Below are 23,115 nucleotides of genomic sequence, written 5' to 3'. Positions count from 1 at the left end.
TCGGAGCACAGGCAGCAAGTGCTTCCAGAAAAGCTGACTTTTCCAAGTGTGAAGGTTATCAGAGATCAAATAAACAAGATACAAAGAAAAAAACTGGTATTTTTTTTTTCAACACTTGTCATCTTTCCTAGTAGTTAAGCCAAAGAGTGATATGTTTTAAAGAAATAAAAGTAGCATCTTTCTACGGAACACCTTTAAAAGATTGGGTAGAAATAGTACACATGCCTTTGAGAATTTAAAATGTTTGTAAAAAAATCTCCTCCCAGTATTGCTCAGAGATGATAAAAGTGCACTTATCAGACACAGAACTATCAACAAGAGAAGGCCACTGACAGGTCCACCTCAAGCCCAAGCTGGGAAGTCAGGTGTACCAAAAAAAGAGAAAGATTTCCCTTCTCCCCCCTGCCCCCCCCACCACTAAGTAAATCTGACACAGGGACATGAGGGCAGCGTCTTGCACAGTGCCTAAATGTCCCAGGGTGCCGTGGCAGCAGGGGTGGCTTCCAAAGTACTCCTGATTTGTTTTCACTTCCAAATGGCCCGTGACACTCAATGAATGGATGAGGGCACACCCAGGCCGCCCATGCCCAGCATCAGCACGAGAGACTAATGTTGGATATAAAACCCAAATTCCCCCACAATCCTGTGAAGCCCATGGGAAAGAACCCTTGGCAAAGTTGAGGGAGAATTCAACCATGAAGCTGGGGTTTTCTGCTTGTGTGGGTTTTGTTGAATAACTGACATTCCCTGAGGATGCCGTGCATGACACCCTCGTACATAAGCATAATATGAGGCAAAATATCAAGCACAAGCATTCAAGGCTCCCCCTCCAGCTCCACTGGTCCCTGCTCTTGGGTTTGGCATCCCCTGTACAGGACAGAGGAACCAGGGACAACAGACACTGGGGAGCTGGAAGTCACATCTCAGTGGGCCACTCCGTGGTGTGTACCCTTGGGCAGGCCACCCAAGCCTTCTGGGTACAAGTCCTGAACTGTGAAGGAGGAAGAGATGTCTCACGGGGGCTGCGAGGAATGAAGACGTGGGAGCCCTTAGCACAGGGCTGGAATACTGGCGTCCCCTGAGTACTCACTGTCATGTTACCCATTGTTCTCAGCTTCTTTACATCACGACTCCTTGACCTCTGACCCCGGTCTTGCAAATATAAAGGAGATAAAACTATAATAAACCCAGCCTCTCAAAGGACCTAACTTAACACAGCAATAAGAGAGAGGAGCATCCTGAAAACCCCCTTCGGATGGGGTACACTGGGTCTGAACAGAGACTCGAGCTTTAATATAATCCCGTACATACTATCCAAAAGAGTTCAACTATAGAAAGTTTCATTTGAAAAGAATAGCATATTTTTCCCCTCAATTCTGACAATAATCTCTAACCACCTCACTAACTGGTATTCTTTTTTTTTTTTTTTTTTAATAGTTTTTGGCCAGGGCTGGGTCTTGAACCTGCCACCTCTGGCATATGGGGCCGGCGCCCTACTCCTTTGAGCCACAGGTGCCGCCCACTAACTGGTATTCTTCTCATATCATTCAAAAGATTCATGACTGAAGCTAAATCAGCTTTATATTATTTTTAATTAAAATAACTGTCCTAAGAATATCTCCTGTGCTTATCCTCCTAGTTGATCAAATATAAAGGTACCTGCCATGTCCAAACTCCTGTCTGTCTCACGCAAACTGCTGACCCAGCAAGGCATTTCCCATCACTGCTTTCTAAACACAGGAAATTTCAAGACCAAGTGGCCAAAAGGATTAGGATGACCCAACCTCTTAAAAAACCTGAGTTAAAGAAGAAAAACAAGATCATGTCTGAATAGATTATCCATAATTCAGACAGTCCAGCATTTAAATGGTATTAACTACTCTACTAAAGATCTATTTAATGCACTTAGGTAGGACTTTTTATTTCCATGAAATTGGATCTTTGGTTCAAAATTTAATCTCCTACCAAGGGCTCTGCACTATATAGGTGACGTAACGGTGAGGCGGGCTCTTAACATTTCATTGCCAGGAATATAAATGAAATTGATCAGATTATTTGCCAAATAATGTTTCTTAGCAGGGCTAAGTCCTCCCCTAAATGGCTGCAAAGAGAAGAGCAAAAAAGCAGGCCTGAAGTATTAAAGCTGTGTTTTCCAGCTTTATCTTCCAGGACTCAAATTCAGGCCTGAAAAATCAGTGTGCATAAAACATTTATTTGTTATATAGTTTATTTGTGTAGAGGAGGTTTGTCTGGAAGAAATAAGCAAGGCCTAAGAGTCAGACCTTTTGGCAAGTCAAAATATTAACTAAAATGAAAGATATAAGACATACTATTAGGCTACCTGATATCCCTTCCAAATATCGTCACCGTCACTCTCATGACATTAGCAATCATGGGGACAAAACAGTTATCATTTTGAAGAATATGATATTCCTAACCATCGTGCTTTTTCTCTCTCAGAAGTTTTTCAAAACGTTCCAAAGGACGGATGTACTCTGTCCTGTCTGAAGCCATTCTTATTTTACACTTAGAGTCTCAGGATCTCGAAGGGTAGAAATATTATTTGGTCACATTTCAGATTCATAGTGGTCAGCCAGTGACCTATTCATAGGTGAACAAATATGAAATGACCCTGCAACCAAAGCTTTCTAAAACTCTATATAAAGTCGACACTGTTAGGAAGATGTATGTAAGAATTCTAGCAAACCCTTCTTGCCAAAGATGGAAGAAATGAATCAAACCATGAAAATGCTATCATCGGAGATCAAGTTTATTCGAAAAGTACTTAGGGAGCCCTTACTATGTGCCAGGCACTACTGTAGGTGCTGGGAATGTATGCATTGCTTAAAGAACATACAAAATCCCTGTCTTCATTGTGCTTGTACTCTAGAGGAAGGATACGAGACCATAAACATAATAAATAAGTAAATTACACAGGATGTTAGAAGGGGATAAGTACTCTGATACAACAAAACACAGCGTCGCGAGCATGAATGATGACAAGTCTCATCTGGAAATTTCCCGAGACTGGAAAAGGAAAAATTAAACTTCTGTCTTAGAAAGTGTAGATATGTACAGAACATAATTCTGACTTGTTAATGTTCGTGAGATTTTCAAGCAAGAAATTAAAGGGATTTAAAAATCATGAAAGTAGACCTGAAAACGAGGAACTTTTATAAAATAGGTGCTTTACTACAGAGTTCTTACAGTGGCATCTCTGCAGAATGCAGTAGTAGAACCATCCACAGTTCTAGCAAATTCCATGATTCTGGCCACACTGCCTACCCCTGTGGATCTGAAGGGTCAAGACAGCTGAAGAAAGGCTGCTAGGCACAGACAACGTAGAAGAACTCAGTTTTTTGAGGGTTTTTTTTTTTTTATTTCCATTTCCTTTTTAGAATACAGCACCCTATTCTTTTTAACTTTGTTAAAGAAGAAGGGTGGGTTCATTAAAAAGGAAAGCCAAAAACAGGAACACCCACATTTCCAACTCCATCTCCCCTCTCGAATTACTCAAGCCGCGCGTTACTGCCTATCAGTAGCTCTTTCCACACTGTTATCAGAGGCTGACACTAAACTACCGGGGAGGCTGTTTTCCTTTGATTTAAATTCAAATTCCATTCCGACAGAGCAACCCAAACAACCAATATCTAGCTTTAGCTTCTGGAGAATGAGGTTCTCCAGGTGAGAAAGGAAAATAGAAAATAAATGGTGTTGTCATCTTCGTTCAGAAAGTCATTATTTTCAGAAAATGGGGCAGAGGCAGAAAATCCAGGTTGTTGGAGTAGGAAAAAGGAGTGTCCACTCCATGGGACACTTATAAAATCACTGTGACAGCAGCCCTTTCTAGAGGTAATAATGTCATTAGGTTGTGATAATTCTCCGGAAACCAACAGCCAAGGATGAAGAACATCTGGAAATCGTCTTGATGATACAAAATTCTGTTTCCGGCTGTTAAGGCTTCCGTGATGCTTCTCTGTGGCATCTGCCACCACTTTCTTTTTCCTCTGCAAACCTCCTCCTTTCAAATCAGGACGTCTACATAAAGTGCAAGTAAGATTCATCCCCTCGCTTGGGCTCCTAGGCTCTTGTCTCGATAGCCAGTATTACCAAATCTATCAGTTAAACCGCTGGCCAACTAGGTTGTCTGCAGGAATTTCAGGAGTTAGCAAATGAGTTCATCTGGCAAAGAGAGCATCTGAAGGTCAATGCCGTTTTGGAAAAAAACGAAACAAAACACGAAGTACCACATAAGATAGGGATGTGAACGCTGCAAGCAGGAGGCGGATATTTGTCATCACTCAAGAGGCCATCTTTGGATCTCAACTGTTAAAGCAAATTCAGGAACGGTTACTAAAACGAAGGAGGCCAGCGAATGTCAGGGCATGGTCAATCTTCGGTGAGGGCAGATTCTGTTTTCCCTGGAGTGGGGACAGAAAAGAGAAGAAAGAGGGTAGGGAGTCAGCTGGGATGAGTTTTATATGACAAATATCACAAAAGAGCCTCCAGTAAACACTTCCTATCATCTTATAAGGAAAAGTAAAGCCTCCTGATAAAACTTTTCAAAGGGTGTTCTCTTTGGTGTTTGATAGGTACACAGCCTAAATGGAGTATGGGTTGGGCAAAGATAGGGATGTTCCTTTGCTGCAAGATCTTGTAAAGCCTTAATTTGATATGCCAATGAGCACTGTGACTCCCCAAGAGAGGGATACAGTACGGAGCATTGCCCACATTTGGGGGGTAAGGAATTTAGTTTTCATAAACCACTGGGCAGGATTGTTTTAATGCAATATACTTTGGAAAACACTGTCTTACGAGACTGGTTAGAAGGGCCAGATGCGGCACTGAGTCATGTTCCTGAGTCCTGCTTCTATACTGAGAGTCACAGTCTCACCCAATATAATAAATCAGCCATTGGAACTGGGTTCCATTGTATTTCCCTTACAACGTGCCAAAATCACAGGCACAACATTATGTTTGACTGGTTAACGTTCATGATAAGAAGTTAATTATTTCCCATCTATCATAAGCCAACACACAATCTGCGGACATTCTCTGGGGATGCCCTTCACGTTTTTTTCCTAATTTTCCCAAGAAACCTAAGGCCAGTTTTCAGGATTAAACTCATGAAGATAGCTTTATATAGGAAGCTAACCCATAACTGAGATTGGATAGAGTATTTCAGAAAATATGCAAAATTGAATAAAAACCAAGGACTGACTGGACCAAAAGTGACAGAAAATGATCAAACCTACTAGTTAAATTCCTGAACTTCTTTTTGGCTTCTGCCCTTTCTTCAGCATCAAAGTACCAAACAGTCATAGCGTATCTGTGAAAGAGAAGCAGATATAAGAAAACAGCTTGAGTAACACTACTAAAAATCAAACTTCCTACGAATCTCATGCTAAAGTAATTTGTAAAACCAACATGTAAAGTTTTTCCTATTATTAAAAGTTTTTAAGTTAATTTCTCTGCTTGTCATTCTATTTAACTGTACTAAATACAGAAGGAGCTCCAGGTACGTGCCAGGCATGATTCTGGGTGATGGGAGTTCCAATGATCCTGGGAACAGGTCTCCATCCCACTCCAGACCTCAGGCTCAAGCAGGGGAGGCAGGTGATTTAACACGTAATGCATCGGGTAAATGTGCTGAGGTCTTGCTCTTATCACCCAGGCTGGAGTACATTGGCACTATTATAATTCACTGTAACCTCGAACTCCCAGGCTCAAGCTACCTTCCTGCCTCAGTCTCCTGAGTAGCTGGGACTATAGTCATTGCAGAAAGCACTAGAAGGAAGTCACTCTGGGGCATCCAAGTTGGTACAGACAGCACAAAGCAGAGGAGGTGATATTTTCATGAAGCTTTTAAGAATAACTTATTTAAATCACAGTAGGTTTAAAACTTTGGCTTCCCTTAATTTTGGACATTGAGGCAAAGATGCAATTGAATGATACCCTCAAGCTTCCTGCTGCTTTCCCACTCATTTGCTTTTATCCCATCCATGGAACAGACTGTAATAGAAGCCATTTCATGCTTGGATTTTTTTAAGTTTCATTTTATAATTATTATAAGATACCAGAATTTCTATAATACTTGATTTTTTTCAAGGGCTTCTCATCAACATTTGCTAATGTTTTCCCTGTGAAGTCGGTCATGCAAGCAGACTCTGCTGAGTCCAGGGAATAACCGGAGAATAACCGGAGAATTCTGCCACAAATGACAGGGTCCAATCATTACACCCTGTGAAACAAGTCACAAGCAGACCTTGGTGGTAGAATTAGTGGCCTGCTTATGTAGAATACATTCTAGTTTGGCAGTTACTATGTAACTCCGTTTGAGGCTTGGATCTATGATTTCTGGAGGAGGACATATGTGGTTTTAATTTAATTAGACGCATTAAGGTTTAGTCATTGTTCTACCAAAACTCTCTTCCTGCCCCCAAGTGCTATTACCAGCTGCACCCTACTGTGCAGCTTTGGCCAGAGACAAAGGTCAATCAAAAGCAAAATCAGGAATTAAAATTTTTATCAAGAATTTCTAGATTGCCTGGGTGCTCTGGCTCACAGCTATCATCCTAGAATTTTGGGAAGCTAAGGCAGAAGCATCACTTGAGGCCAGGAGTTTGAGACCAGCCTGGACAACATAGCAAGATCCCATCTCTATAAATAGCATAAAAAAACTATCTGGGTGTAGTAGCTAGTGACTATAGTTCCAGCTACTCAGGAGACTGAGGCAGGAAGATAGCTTGAGCCTGGGAGTTCGAGGTTGCAGTGAATTATAATAATGCCAATGTATTTCAGCTTGGGTGACAAGAGCAAGACCTTGTAGCTTTGAAAAAAAAAGAAAGAAAGAAAGAAAATTTAGCTCAGCACCTGTGGCTCAAGAGGCGAAGGCACCAGCCACATACACCTGAGCTGGTGGGTTCGAATCCAGCCCAGGCCCACCCAACAACAATGATGGCTGCAACCAAAAAATTGCCAGGCATTGTGGCAAGCGCCTGTAGTCCCAGCTACTTGGGAGGCAGAGGCAGAAGAATCGCTGGAGTCTAGGAGTTGAGTCAGGTTGCTGTGAGCTGTGATGTCACAGCACTCTACTCTGTCTAAAACAAAAAAAAAGAAAGAAAATTCTAGATTGAGGCTTGGCACCTATGGCTAAAGTGGCTAAGGTGCCAGCCACTTACACCTGAGCTTGAGGGTTTGAATCCAGCCCAGGCCTGCCAAACAACAATGATGGCTGCAACCAAAAAATAGCCAGGCATGGGCAGCACCTGTGGCTCAAAGGAATAGGGCACTGGCCCCATGTGCCAGAGGTTGTGGCAGGGGCCTGTTGTCCTAGCCACTTAGGAGGTAGAGGCAGGAAAATCACTTGAACCCAGGAGCTGGAGGTTGCTGTGAACTGTGATGCCATAGCACTCTACCCAGGGCGACCGCTTGAGGCTCTGACTCCAAAAAAAAAATCTAGATTGACACTAAACAATTCCAAATTGTTCAGTATTAATGAAAATATTTACATGCACATACTAAAGAAAAGATTTTTGGGATTGTTGGGATCTGGATACGCCAAGTCCAAGCCAATTTTAGGCTAAGGAAAGGGTACAAAGGAAAAAGAAGTCAGAACAATTTAGTCTTTCCTTTTTCAAAGTTCTTTCTCCGCTTGCAACTGGCAACTTCTAAACTCATCTGGAGTAATCAGACAGAATTCCTGATATGTGACAGCCAACATTCTCTAGGGATGGATCAAAATTAGATTTTTAAAAGGGGAAGAGGAGGTAAGAGGGGCAAGGAGAGGAGAAAAAAACGCTGAGAAATTTGGAATCCAGTATACCCACCTATCAGAAAACAATTTTATTAAGAGTTATTTTGTATTGAAGGTAGGTTTCATATACTAAAGAATTCAAGTTTCCCCTTTAATTTTTCTCAACTTCAAATAGGTTTTCTATAAGCTTTGGGGTGTGGGAAGTCCCCCATGCACAGGACACAAGTTTAGAGAGTTCTCTGGGAACTGGGGTTTATATAAAAGCTTTGAAGAGGGGTCTGCCCCTGGCTATTACCTGGTCGCATAGGAAGGCTGGACTTCATGTGGGTTCCTACGATCTGACCAGAAGAACAGGAGTCTGTCAAAAATGGGCTCCACATCTGCTATGAATGATTTCCCTTCTGGAAATATCCGCAGGATTCCACCATGTAGCTGAGGGCCACAAGCAAGGTAGATTATTTCCTGGCTTTACATATAGTTTGCCAACAACGATATTCCAGCCCCATCTAGAAACAATGCCACCTTCTAACCGCTACTCCCACTGTATGTGATCCCCAAATTTTGACTTCAGCCTCCTACTTTGTACCAAATTTTATTTCAGACTTGGCTAGAGGTAGCTCCTTATTCACCTTATACCAAAAAAGCCTCCCCATCTTCCACAATCACGAAGCCCGTGGACTCAGACAGAGCACCATTAGATTGAATCATACAGAACTGCCAATATTTGGCTATTTTTGACCTACAAAACCCCCCTAACAATTTCATGTGGTTCCAATATTAACACCTTCCTAAGATAATCATCACAGGTACCTTCCCCATCAATTAGAATTTACAGCTTTTCTTCTGAACTCCCATCTGATCTCGTAAATTGGAAGTTAATCTCATTTTCTCTGAACTCCCGGACCACTTCATCTGCACCTCTTATGGCATATATTACTCTCTTCCTTGCATTATTTTTTTTTTAACATATATACCTCTTCTTCCCCACTAGATACCCATAGTCAGGCCTCACACATTCATGCTTCCCCACAGCACAGTGCCTAACACTAGCAAATGTTTGTTGAATGATTTGAAACCTTGCGATTTATTATTCTCAACCTGATAACTTCACTCCCTTTCCTACAACAGCACTTCTGAAGAATTTAAAGGAGACCTCACGGGTGTATTCCAGTCATATTGCCAAGGAGGGAGAAGAGACAAGCCTTTTCACTGATTCGCTAGTTTCCTGGGTTTCATTTTTTCTGACCCCAGACAAGACATGATTGCTTTCTGGCAGCCTGTATTTACCCTAACAAACATGAAATGGAGATGCAGAGGGTTCAAAAGCCAAATCAACTTGAAAAGTTCTCTGACTTCCCAGACTCCTAAATCATTCTTAACATTCAGAAAGCTTCCAAAGTCCAGACAAATGTTTGTAAGCATGGAACCAGACTTCATATCTCTATCTATATGTTCTATAATAAAAAAATAAGCCACAGGGCCTTTGGCATTCACAGATCATAGTAAACCATGGCAAGCAGCCATCAACAAGACATATCACCCCCAGAGAGAAGACTGTGTGGGAACTCTGTCTTGGGTACGGTTTTATATCCTACAGTTCTATTTTTGTGGAATTTTCTCAATGTTACTGCTGGAAGGGAAAAGGAAAAAAATCTCTGCATTGAGAGTCATATCAGCTCGGAATTCGACTAAAAGTTTTGATTCTCTAATCTCAATATTAAACTATCTTTCCTTCATCGATGACTCTTCCCGCACCCTAATAATCATCCTACCCACCACCCCCCAGATTAACTTCATATCCATTATAAAGGAGGAGGGGAGAAAAAGATGAAACAGAGAAGACTCCTCAGTGAGAAACAGGGCTGATTGGGATCTCAAATCTCTCTTCTAAGTTATCCAAATTCTTTTCCTATAGTTTCTAACCGTCTCCTCTACTCCCATTGTTCCAAAGTACCTTGGCATCCCAATTCTTGTTCAGATAGTAGATGCAGGTGATACAGCGGCCATCCCCGTTGGGGTTGTCCACATGGCGAACATAACCGGTTCCATTTCCTGGATAGCAAGCCACCATCGCCTATGGAGAAATCCCAAGAAAGCTGGTTAGCAAAGCTGTGACAACCTTCTCCTGCCACTGGTGAGCAAATAACACTAGTCTCCGTGGGTACTATGTGACATCTATAGGTGGCTGCTGGCTTCTTAATTACACATACAGTATGTAAATCTGAACTCTTCGGTACATAAAATTAACAGCCAGCTCAGCCCCATGGAAACTGGTTTTAGAACATTTTAGACAGTCGTTCTTAAAGTAACCTCTCTCTCTCTGTGTGTCCTCATTAGCATGACTCCTTTTTGAAAAAGCAGATTCTGAGTTACCATCCCAGATCCCTAAAATCAGAATCCATGGGTGTGGCACTCAGGGACTAGCCTGTTTAGCAAGTGCTCCTGAATTTTCTGGCTGTTTGAAAACAATGGGTAAAGATATTTGAATTTACAAAGAGACAGAACCAATCACAAAGGAGCAAAATGTCAGCTTATTCCACAAAATGCTGAGGGGAGAAGTTAGAGGGGAGGAGCAATAGGAACCGTCACCCTCACCCTCGCTTGTTAGCAGGGAGGTGCCAGGGAGGTGCCGGACCGCAGGGAAGAACCACACTCTTATGTTGGTATGTGCTTCTTAATGCTTGTCCTCCTCCTACCTGATAATTACCAAATCAGGCGATAACCTGAAGTTCTCTTTCTTTGTCTAAGTGCAACCTGTATCAACCAGGTAGAAAAATAAAGCAAAAAGCCGTATCAAAAACCCTACCGAAAATTACTATTAGAGAATAGCAAACCTTTAATTATTCCATGGAAAAAATACAATATAGAATAGGAAAAAGAAAAGGCTAAGTACAGAAAGCCTGTTCTCTTCCTCAGGACAGTGCCATATTTTAAAAATACCTTTACAGAGCCAGGCACAGTGGCTCATGTCTGTAATCCCGGTGCTTTGGGAGGATGAGGCAGGAGGATCACTTGAATCAAGAAGTTCAAGATTACAGTGAGCTATGACCAAGCCACTGCACTCCAGTCCGATAGACAGTGTAAGACCCTGTCTCAAAATATATATATGGATGTAAAATGTGCAGGGAAAATGACAGAACTGGAGATGTAAAATGGCGATGGGCTTTTTTTCCCCCCTATGCTTTTCACAGATGTATTCTTAGCGCCCAGGACAGTGCCTGACACACAGAAGGTGTCCATTTAAAAATTGATGAATAAATCAATGAAACAGTGAATGGCTCTTTCTCTAAGGGTAAATTCACATTCTATCCAGATCGATAGCTATTTCCATCATTGTGAAAACCTATCTTCAAACATACATGCAGGATACACGCAAGACTCCAGGTTATATATTCCCTGAGAAGTGGCAGGGTTGCTTCCCTGGTAAAATGACCAGTTGGGTAGAGCCCCAACCTAATGTACTAGCGGTTCAATGAATCATCTTTAATGCAGTTGCCAAGTCACTTCCAATAGTAGCATGAAAACATGGAACCAGGCATCACACACCCTACAAACTAGAACAGTAAGGCTGCATGGTAACTGGCTTTAATGATTTTAAAGCTTAAATCATCATATCTCTCATTCTTTATATCCTCATGCAGCTAGCAATCCCCATATCCTGCCTCTGAACATCAAAAATGTCAATGCAATGTCATCCTTAGAGCTGAAGTTAGGCTGTTAGCGTGAACATCTTTCAGAAATTTTGAGGTGACTCCAATAAAGATTTAACAAATGATGGTACCACCAAGCAAAGGATGGCTTAGGGAAAGGTGATTGGTGGCAGCCAGAAATGATGGGCCTAGCTGGAGAAAGAGAGATAAATGAAGTCACCTATAATGACTAGGGAATTACCCGTCCCTGGAAGCAGCCATTAGGATTATAAGAGCCGCCACTGAGCCAATCATGAAAGTCACTTAAGCCACAAACAATTACAGGCTAGATTTCCTACCATCTCAGCCTCCCCTCAATATGTGTCTGAAAGAAAAAGTACTCCATCAGTGCCAAAATCTTGTATTCCTGAAAGGCTCCACTCAAAGGAAAAGGTCAGTGGTCTGGATGCCTGTCATCTAGTCCCTGCTGCAACTAATTATGTGACACCAGGAGCAGTTGCTTCCCAAAAGAGGGACCAGAGCCTCCGAAGGTCCAAAAAGTTCTACGACTTGATCTCAAAGCCTGTCCCTTAGAAAATGCAACGTTCTTCAGGGGCATTTTGAAGTATTTCTCTGCCTCAGAATTCAGCTCAGATTAAAATATTGAAAAAAATATACATAAAAACTCAAAAAAAGCACATCCGCTACTAAATGCTGCTTCTACAAAACACATAGAGAAAGACTCACTTTTAGAGGACTTAACTATGAGAACAAAACCCCTGAGTGTCAGCAAAGCACCTAATTGCTTAAGGGAGAGAAACCAAGATAATTTGTGCTGGCCAGAGTGAATATTTACCCTCTCTCCTGGTTCCAGAAGCCACGTGCATCAAGTCTGAAACAATGGAAGGAAATCATTGTGAGCCTCAGTGGGCCTTTTGAAACTCCACTGGGCCAATTTTATCAGTGTGTTTTCTGGAGGAGTGCCACAGGAGATGGGTCTGGGCTTGGGCACACTCCCAACTATTTGTTGGGCTTTGATAGGGTCTAAAACCAAGAGGCTAGGGATGCACTGAGAAGCCGGCCATTCACTTCAGTGCCAATTTGTGCACGGGGCAGTAACAAGCTCCGGAAACCGATCAGTTTAACTGAGCTGCTATCTAAGCTTCATCAGGCCTGGGAAGGAATTTAGAGTGTGTAACAGAGGAGAATGCTTCAATGCTCTATTGTTACAAGAACAGGGCCAGAGGACTTTAATGATCATATAACAAACATGCCCAGCAATAACGCTGACACGTATCAGGAGGCTATCTTATTTATTACAGGCTTTTCATTGACTAAAACTTCCTGACTAGTATTTGAAATTTCCACACGTCTAATAACAACAATAGTGTCACCTACAGTAGCACGTGTAATACAGACCTATAGTTCTATTCGTGGAGATGCAAATAAATCCACCTATCCCCTTCCGCTTTCACCACTCCTTCCACTGACCCCATAGTGCCCGCGCTCCTACCCCCCATTCCCGAAGGCCTCTCCACAGGTCTGTGGCAACAGAAGATGAGCAGAGGGCTGAGCCAGGCACCCCAGGCTGGTTCTAGACCAGAATGTGTGCTCCAGACACCTACGCAGACACCTTCGGGAAGGAAATATGTATGTATTCTTTGAAGATGTAAACAGATACACGGAATTGTAACAGTCAACTCCCAGTATCAAAATCTGCTCCCCAAATGTCGCAGGTAGTTAAGAAAACAGAGGTTCTCTTATAGTTTTTGGTGAGCTAACTTCATAAAAAGAAAAAAACCTCATCAAATCCAAAGGTAAAGTTGAAAAATAAAAATCTAAGGCTTCTCTTCCAATGCCTAAATAGAAAGCTCTTGAACCAAATCGCCCGCAGCTTGACTGCATCAGAAAAACGATGTCAAAATATTGATGTCGGCAACCTCTCCCACCCACTCAGCGACGATGACAACTTTGTCAGACCCGCAGGTAAGAAAGGTTATTAGACTTACCACTTCTTGGAGTCTGAGTTGATTGTATGACTTGATTGCAAACAAGTTACAATAAAGTGGCATTTTATTCAAACTCAGCAAATAAAAATATTCGAGTCTCACTTCATTTGCAAAATTTCCAGTAAGTGAACAGCTATTGTTTATAATCTGTCAAGAATGCTACAACTCCAAAGCTATCTGGTTAAATAACCTCTAAACTGTTGTTTTGGGGGTTTTTTTGTTTTTTTTTTTTTTGGCAGTTTTGGCCAGGGCTGGGCTTGAACCCTGGGATATGGGGCCGGTGCCCTACTCCTTGAGCCACAGGCGCCACCCTAAACTGGGTTTTTGATCCCTCTACCAACAAATGCCAGACCCCCCTTTAGCTGCGAAGCAGAAATACCAAACTTTGTAAGGCTTTGTCTTTAATTAGGAACAGTCTGAAGTAGAGTACATTTCACATGCAATGCAACCTAAGTATAGGATAATCTGCAGGTAACTACTTTACACCTTGGTTTGCTCATTTGTAAGATGGGCTGATGAAGACTAATGGAGATGATCTATGTCAAATGCTAAGTGGAAGGCCTGTTACACACGAGTGCTTAATAAATGTTAGCCATTTTAAAGCTGATAACGTGGCTTATCTGTCTTCCCCTCAACTGGGGCTATAGAATATATCTCCCCTTTAGGAATACTTAAAGTGCTTTGTAGTTTCCAATCCTGGGTTGGCAAACTAAAACAGCTTTGACACTTAGCAGTAACATAAATGGTTGAAGCCAGTCAGGTATACGTGTGTCACAACTCTGGAGTGTGTTCTATGTCACCTACACCAGGGGATTTGCTGCCATTTTCAATGAGGGCAAATCTTCAGATTCTATGAAAGTCGCAGGCAGATTTTTATGTAAATTCTCCTAAGTATCTTTGATCCCAACTTTTTAATCAGGGCCCAAATACATATATGTATTTTGAGATCACTGTCTGGGATCAAAGATCTCAAGCTATTCTGAGATAGTGCCTGAGGGTGGGGACCTTTCCCATCTGTCTTCACCAGGTTCAGTCACATCCTGCCCAAAGACAAAGCCTCGTCTGTCGGTGCCATCCACACACATTCCACTTGCCTCCTCTCACCTCCCATCCTCAAGCCCTGCCAACTTGTCTACCCAGTACAGAGCAATGGGGACCCAGGATCCTTCCCTTCGCCCCCACCTGGCACACCTACACAGTCGATCAGGCATGTAAAGAGTTGGGAAGATACACCTGAGACTATTCACCTACTTTAACTTGGAAAAACACCTAAGGAACTCATCATAGTGTAGAATGCAATAACCGAAGTTTTCTGGCAGGAAATAGTTCTCATTTCCATTCAGTGACAACAGCCTAGGTGATTTTGGTTAGCTGCAGGCAGAGGAGCTGAAGGCTATACTTCCAGGGTCGTTTATCTGGGTGATCTGTGTCCTGCATGGATTTTAGCACAGTCAACATGGCCGGCCAGCAGGGCAGCTCCTTGTTGTACCCTTCATGTCCTGCCCTGGTAGAGGCACCCTGCAGAGGGAGGGACCCCAGTTGGTAATTCATCTGAGCAGGGGACAGGGATTGTCACTGGAACAAAGGCATGATATGTGCCAGCAGCAGTTCTCAACTGGAAATTCCCCCCTATTTAAGTACCCAAGCTGCTAGACCAGTGGTTTTCAACCTGTGGGTCGTGACCCCTTTGTAACCATGAAACTAATTCACAGCATTAGGAAGGTGGAGAAGCACCAGGCTAGACGCAGGCCAACGACAGGAGACCCTGGAGTGATGAAAAACCTGGAAGATGCCCTGTCCTTGCAAGTTTTGGTCTTTAAAAAAAAAAATCTAAAGACAAATTAAGCCAAAATGTCAAATTCCATTATTTTCCATTTGGCTCCAAAAAGGAATGAGAGAAAAGAATTCCAAAAATCCTTTACGCTTTAAATCCAGAGGACATGAAAAGCAAACTGGACCTATTGTGTGAGCCTTTTGTCATCTCCCTTACTGGGGGTAAGTGATCTTCTAGCATACAGCGCGATCTATTGTTGTCACTTAAATTAAATTCCTACAGTACAGTGTTCACAAGGCCTCTTTACAAGATGATGGCAACGACACTGGGCTTTCTCCAAGTTTCAAGAAAATGTCATGGACACAAAGTTCACATTTGCTGCCAGTTGGCCCCACTCTTTGTATGAAATTGAACAAAAAAAGCAAGGTCTCAATGTGATGATGAGACAGAGCGAACGTGTAAGCATTACAAGTGTTTTAGAATTTTTATGCATTCCTTCTAACTTCCCCCAGATTGGCACAGCAAAATTAGCTATAGATAATGTAAGCACTAAAGAGCAAAAGCAAACTTTGCTCAGACTGTCATTAGTTATCTTGACATCTTGCTTGTATCTATGTTGCTGGTTAAGAGCAAGCCCCGCTATTTCCTGCCTCCTAGTGCCTCTGGACTGATGTAACGAAATGAGGGGGAGATAGGAAATATGTCTGTGGTGGGCAACAGACAAGCTTTGTCTGGGTCCCACGGTTCCCCTGCCAAAGGTTCAACATTTGACAAGACAACTCGGAAGTTTGAGAACACCAGTCACACAGTCTCATATGTGACAGGTAAACGATCCTTTCAGCAAACCCCAAATTACTCATTAAAATGTTTTTTATTACTCTATTTTGACAATGAAAATGACTTCTGCCTGTCTCATTTGTCAATCCACATTAAAACTAATTCCTCTCCTGAACCTACATACCCAGAACACTGGTGCACATATCCTCGCCTCCAAATGTACTGCAATAATCACATTACCCCAATACCTTAATTTTGTAGCAATGTAGGGACTTCAGTACTTCTTAAAAGAAAAAGTAATAAGTTATAAGTGGCTTTCAGTTGCTTTAGTGAAATGGATCTGTCCCCGCCTGGTCAGGAGAGAGCAATCGTACCTTAAGAGCAGAAAATTTACTATCTTCACTTTAAAACCTGTCCTCAGGTGTACTTGACCTTGCCTTCAAAATCATCTAAAGAAGCATCAGCAACTACCCAGATTCTGGACACATCAAGTCCCCTTGGGTCAGTGATGACAGTTCTACCAGGCTTGATAGCCCCATGAGGTTCTTACGTAAAAGAGATGTAAGGATTCCACCCTCCACCCCCAGAAACGTGCACACATACACTGAAATCCACACAAAAATTACAAGGGTTCCCAAGCCTATTATGTCTACCTATACTAGATCAAGATTCTGTTCCAGGAGATCCCGCCCTTCACACATGGACTTCTAAGTGAATCACCCTCCCCCAAGAAGCCACTGAAATTCTCCCAGGCCAGGAATTTAAGAGACTATTGTCATTCCTTTATGAATTGTAGATAATTCTTTTCCTTGGAGGGGATTCAGCCAGAGCCCTTGCAATTAGGCACTGTAAACAGGCCGGGCAACACGGACATATTCATACAGGCTGTTTGGGTTTGGGCAGGCCGCCCTTCCCGTGAAGGCCTGGCTCGGAGCCAGCTGGGTGATGGCTGAGTGACAGGGCTACGTGCGCTGCGTGAGGGTGGCAGCCAGCCCACACCCAAGCACACGGCCAGGGAGCCTGAGCAGGGAACGGACGCTGGGGAACCCTCCCCCCTCCCCTCTCACTACCTCAGGCTCCAGAGAGACATTTTTCCATTTTCCATGGGCCTTCCTCACAATCATCAAATCAGCAAGTCAGTCCAGCCCAGGGACAAGGCACTAAGACGAGCATTTAACCATATCCTTTCTGGTGCCTTTCCGCCAATATTAACAGCTGCTATTTCCTGAGCCCACACAGGCGGGTGGCACTTGACACAGTTCTTGTTTGAGTTCCTAGTTCCTGGGAAGGTGTGCGTGCCCTGAGTCACCTGCCTCACAGGTCCCTGGGAGCAGTCATTAACCCCAGAAGTTATCCTGTGGACCCAGAAGATATCATCCTTCTAGAGAAAAACACAGCATTGAACTGCCTTTGATGTGAGAAAACCACATTATCCAAAAAATAAAACTTTACATGTGGCTCTCTAAAGCCTCTATGCCTGGGAGACACAGGCTTGCTTGTGACCAGTGGCCTGTCAAGAGCTGAGTGTGGCTCTCTTCACATTTTCATCTGAAATGAATCCCAAAATACTTGAAAGAAGCCATGATAATTCAAAGACAATTGGTGAGACAAGACTTTACTCACAGATAAAGGGTGACTAATGCATAGTTACCAATCAAAACATGTCAGGAAAATGCCTCCAAGCCATATCCTTAAAAAACAAGAGAAACCTACATTTGCATTTCAGCACTTAGGAAAATATCTGTTGAATGAAAAAAATAAAAATAAAAAGACACACAGCAAGTCAGTGTAAAATTAGAACTGGTGAAATGCAGTAGTTATATTGATTTACTGGGCACGCATTCCGGGCTTACCCTGTGCCTAGCAGAGGTCTGTGTTCACCGACATTCCCTCCTTCACTGTCCATGACATCCCCCTGAGGAAGGAACATTATCTCCATTTTACAGATGAGGAGACAGAGGCACAGAGAGGTTAGGTAACTTGCCTTTTGCGGGAGGCCTTAATCACCCAGCCGTGCTTTGCCAGCACAGCTTATGGGACGTCTGACATTAGCTAATTCATCCCCGTCTCATGGTGGAGGGAACTAAGATCTTTAGTTTTACTATCACCCTTCAGATCATAGAAAATCATAAAATGCAAAAAGTTTACAAAAATACAAAAAAATGAACGTGTTTGGTATTGAGTCTACGAACGCAGGCTCTAAGGGGGGACAATTTTATCAAAAACAGAAGGAAAGAAACATTGACCCTGGATTCCACGGCAAAGCCCTAGCTGTCCAAGTTGTCTTTGCTTTGGTTATTGCCACTGCAGAGCCCACCTCAAGCCCACCATGAAATCTGTAGCCCTTGCGGGGCCCGCAGGGCTTCCCTGCACTTGGTGAGCAGCCCATATTTTACAGGGGGCCAGCCCACGGGCGGGGTTGCTCTTCCCTCTCTGAGGTTCTGTGGGAAAAAGGCAGCCTCTCCAGGACCTTGGCTCAAGTCAACACCAGCCACAATTTTCAGAATTACTTCATAATCAGATGAAAAGTGGCCAATTAAGGGGGGAAAAAAGTAAAAGAAAAAAAACAAAAGTATACGTGTATTTCCCCTGGGAAGAAAAGGAGTGGCACCCGGTGAAGGAATCCCAGGGATGAGATAAAATTTCCCTATAGGCATGAAGCTCAGGAGATAGCTTGACTGTACCACCACCTAATCCTGTCGGATACAGGCAGACTCGCTGCTGCTTAGGGGAGGTCACCCCACTAGAACACCTGTTAGAGGACTAGGACGTAAAGAGGTCTTCGGAAAGAAATGTATCGACTATTTGGGGAGCAGAAAGGGGACTAGAAATAAAAGAGCACTTGACTCTGAGGTTGGGGTTAGGGAGGTGGTTACTGCTCCTCAGAGACAGATAGAGCCCCATCTTACAAACAGGGAAACAGAAGCAGAGCCAAAACGTAACTTATTAGACACAACAGAGCAAAGTAGGTGAGCCAGAATTCCAAACCCATGCTCTTTCCACCAGTAAACACTGCTTCCAAAATATCAGGGAAAAAAAAATATCTAAAAACAGGTGCTATGACTGCTAGAGTGACCGTGAATGAAAGTGCCTTCCTTCAACTCCAAGATAATGCAACAAGGGATTCTCAGATGAACGTTGTGATTTAACAAACGCAGGCTCAAACTCTAAACTGGGGAACCAAAGCTCTCCATGCCCATGTGGCACGCACCTGCCCACCTCTACCTAATCAAACCTTTGATTCCAATCAAGCTGGATTCCATCTGTTTGTCAAGTTTTCCCCCTAAGTTCACACCTCCACACTTCAGCTTTCTCAGGCCACCCTGGATATACATACATCTTACCCAGGAGGGCCAGAAACCACTTGAGGCTTCTGTGAGGTGCTCACAGCACATAATAGATGCTCATTAGTGAGAGAACCATCTCTCTGCTCTTCCAGGCACTCTTTTCCAGTTGTGCTCATCCCAAGTCACTGATTCTTTCTCATTTTTCCTGGTGCCTCCAGCTCACACTCCTGGCAAGCCTGATGAATACATTAAGACAGCAACCCCGCCGTCATCGGCAATGATTTATTTCCCCCTCCACACACCACGATGGTAGGAAATCAGTTCCAAATTTCACTCCAGCTCTAGTTCTGGAATATTAAGTTTGTTGGTATAAATAATAGAAAAGTTATAAATGTGTGTGTTTAATAGGTAGTGGCTTTTTCTCAAAATTTCCCCAAATGAACTAAAAATTCCTGCACTTTTTTGTTTTAGCAATGAATAAGCTCAGGTCTCGTCAGCTGATGCAAAAAGTTTAAAGTCTCTTACTCTCGTTAGGGAAACTGTAGAAAGGCGCAGCACCCCCTCCCCAGTTAGTCTCCCCACGATGCATTAAATTGAGGCAACATTTGCATGTATGAGAGTCACCTGGTGAACCTGTGCTTCTGAATCAGTAGGTCTGGGGAGAAACCCAAGAATCTGCATTTAGAGAATGTTCCAGGTTATGGTGATGCTGCCAGCCCGGGAACCATCATGAACCACAGCTACGTGGCAGAACCAAGAGTTTTTATGCAAGGCCTCACCTTACATGCTAAAAAGTAAAGAAGAATTAGTCAACTGTCCTAGCTCATTTGGGGAACTGAAAGTGGGTGCGTAAAACAGGAATTCCCAGGGCAGTTTCTGGCACAGGCTTTGCAGTGTCATTCCTAAAGCTGGCAGGAAACATTCCAATTGTGACTTTCTAGCATTGCTGTTTTATACTGGGCTCTGCCTCTGAAGATTACTGTCATGTCAGCACTGGGGTTTGACTTTTGGTACAAGTCGACTCTCCAGGAATCAAATAATAGGCACTGAAAGCAAGTAGTCCTTCTCAGATGGAAATTTCCTTATAATCTAGAGGTAGATAGACAGTGGTACTGTACCTATGTTACAAATGAAGAAAGTGGGCTCAAAGAACTGACTAGTGCAAGATCACAGTGAGATGAAATAAAACATCAAATGTCCATCTCAGCACCTAGCAACAGGTGCTGACCAAATTTAAGTTAAAATATAAAAATAAATATCTAATTCATACATAGACATGTGGAAACCCAGGTCCTGAGACGCTGCTTGCTAGGGGCTGAGCTAGGACCAAATTGGGGAGCCCTACACCTCAGGGCCCCAGGCTTCTCTTGCTTCTCTGAATCAGATCAGCACACATGAATTGCTAGAATCCAGGTACTTACTGGGGCAATGCATAGAATTTCAGAACCAAGGGAAAAAACCTCACAAGCTAAGTTCCTCCTTGAGATGGTCTCTCACTCACAGCATGCTACTGCAATAAAATATTTAAACGCCTTGGCATCACTTTACAGAGCAAGCTGCCAATACCCTTCCCTGTTTTTTTCCTAACAAAACATTTATAGATTTTTTTGACACCCTGACATCCCCTAAAATCAAAGTTCCTTTAAAGATGAAATTAAGCCAACAAGCACCTATGAATTTTAAGAGACTCTTCTAGGCATTAAATGTAGATACAAACCTTAACGGTGTTTGTGTGCAAGGAATTTCTAAGCACTTGGGCAGCAAGGTCAGGAGCCCAATAAGTAAGTGCGCTGGGGCAGCTTGGATTGAGCCACCCACAAAGTTCTGGGTGGGCAGAAGGGATGACTGAGAACAGACACTACAGATGGATTTCAAAGAGTGGAAGATAATAAGGACACTCATGACACCTGCAAAGTTTCTGCAGGTCAGGGACGAGAGGGGAAGGAAGGCAGCAGCCGGAGAGTAGATGTGAAAAGGTGGACACAGCAGACCCTGGACACCTCGCTCAGTGTACCGCACTGTATGGTGGTAGATAGCAGAGAAAGAACATGGTTGGGTTTTTTTGATTTTTTATCTCATTTTTCAAGCACAGAGATGGCATGATTAGAATTGGGTCTGGCTATGACCTCTAGCAAAAACACCTGAAATGGATTACAGGGAGGAAAAAAAAAAAAAAACAAAAGGCAGGTGATTTATGGTTAAAATGAGTTACTTCTAAAAACGTCCTTCCTGCAGGATTTCTAAGAGAAGGAAGCAAAACTTGGATTAAAAAAAAAAAAAAATTAAGCTTGAGGCTCCATAGTGAACCTTAAAAACAAAATTTGAAAAAGCACAACAGGCCAAATTTTGACCAATAATAGTGCATGTTCCTGCCTAACGCTTCAGTTTGAAAAGTGTTTAAAAGAGTTTTGTTTATCCACCCCAATCACTCAAATTACCCTGCAAAACAATAAGAATAGGAAAAAAGCCATAGGAAAAAAAGAACTTGAGATCTGTGAGTAATAGGGCCTCAGGTTTGACTAGACAGATGGGGAGAAATGGGAGGGAGGTTACAGGGAGGGACACAGGCCAAATCCTGGTTCTCTGCATCTGGAGAACACAAAGCAAGCTCCTTAGGATGTGCAAACTGTTCAAAACAGGCCATCTTTACTACTTTCAGGCAACGCTCACAAAGAGAAATATTATTATGAAAGTTTCAAAACAACTTCAAGTTTTTTAGAACCAAGAATAGTAGGTGTCATTGACACCCAGAATTGAGTTTTTCATTTTCTCTTCTTCCCACTGGCAAATAATCAAGCCTACTCTTTGATTCTTTGTGTGTTGTAAGATTATTTTTACGTAGTAATAATATTTTGGCCTGATTTTGGAAGGAAAATGTAATATTTAATATGAAATAGACACATTTATCCAGAACTTGAGAAACACTGGTCACTGTCCCTTCTGAAGAATCAAAAACTGGCTTGATTTAGTAAGAAGTATTGACGCTGTACAAACATGGAGGATATTCGTATGTTGGTGCTGAATTAATCCAGTACATGATCTGAAAGGCTGCATTAGCCATGGCAAACCCACAGGTCTGTAAGGCTGGGATTGACTTGGGGCTGGGGATAAGTACACGTAGTCACTACCAGCTCACCAAAAACAAGAACAGAAACTTGCCCACAAATCAATATTGAAAGAAGATGCAAAATTAAAGTAAGTGTCATCCTGGTTTTAAGATACAAATAATCGAGAGAAAAGGGGTACACATTCTATGTATAATTAACCAAGCTAACTAATCTTGCTTGGCAAAAAGACACACAGCTCTGAATCGGAGCCAAATCAACGGCTCCCGGCAATCTGCCAAAGCTGAATTCTGTAGCCCGGCATCCTAAAATGATTTGTCTGTTGTATTTACAATTCCAGTGCCTCTGGATTTGGTTACCTGCTGGGTACCCTTGGCAGATGTCCAGCAGAATACATCTGAACTATGATTACTGTAAGGACATGTGCATCTGCCAAACACTAGAGAAAGGTGACACCTATTTCTTAGAGCAGTATTAGTTAACAGCTACAAAGTGATGCTACAAAAGGAATCAAGAAGCCTGTTGTAACAATTAACAAAAAATAATCTTTTCCACACTGTTAGCTTGCAAGGTACACCTTGGTCTTCCTTGGGCACAGGTCAAAATGTCATTTAATTTACCTGCCGAACTGAACAGATGCGGTTCACAGGTGCGCAGCCTTCTGAGCTTGACCCTGAAGTACCTCGACACAGGTGGGTCCTTGCAGACACGTCTCAAACTCTGCTCGTTAAGAGTTGGGTAGAGGCTCGGCGCCTATAGCTCAACCGGCTAAGGCGCCAGCCACATACACCTAAGGTGGCGGGTTCGAATCCCCAGCC

At 42.8% G+C, this 23,115-nt stretch overlaps 1 protein-coding gene across 1 annotated transcript in view; it reads right to left on the bottom strand.

The window, feature by feature from the left end:
* Positions 1-2,749: 2,749 nt before the first annotated feature.
* The window catches only part of EGLN3 (egl-9 family hypoxia inducible factor 3), a 27,627-nt gene continuing 7,261 nt past the window's right edge, over positions 2,750-23,115 (bottom strand). Inside the window, exons 2-5 of the mRNA XM_003791979.3 lie at positions 9,711-9,830; positions 8,052-8,188; positions 5,256-5,329; positions 2,750-4,421 (exon numbers count right to left, since the gene is read on the bottom strand). Coding sequence (XP_003792027.1) covers positions 4,390-4,421; positions 5,256-5,329; positions 8,052-8,188; positions 9,711-9,830 — 363 coding nt within the window. The 3' untranslated portion in view covers positions 2,750-4,389. The remainder of the gene's footprint in view (positions 4,422-5,255; positions 5,330-8,051; positions 8,189-9,710; positions 9,831-23,115) is intronic.

The sequence above is a fragment of the Otolemur garnettii genome, unplaced genomic scaffold (assembly GCF_000181295.1).
Source record: "Otolemur garnettii isolate 467f Iridium unplaced genomic scaffold, OtoGar3 scaffold00052, whole genome shotgun sequence".
Classification (NCBI taxonomy): domain Eukaryota; kingdom Metazoa; phylum Chordata; class Mammalia; order Primates; family Galagidae; genus Otolemur; species Otolemur garnettii.
This window is presented reverse-complemented; position numbering and strand designations above follow the sequence as displayed.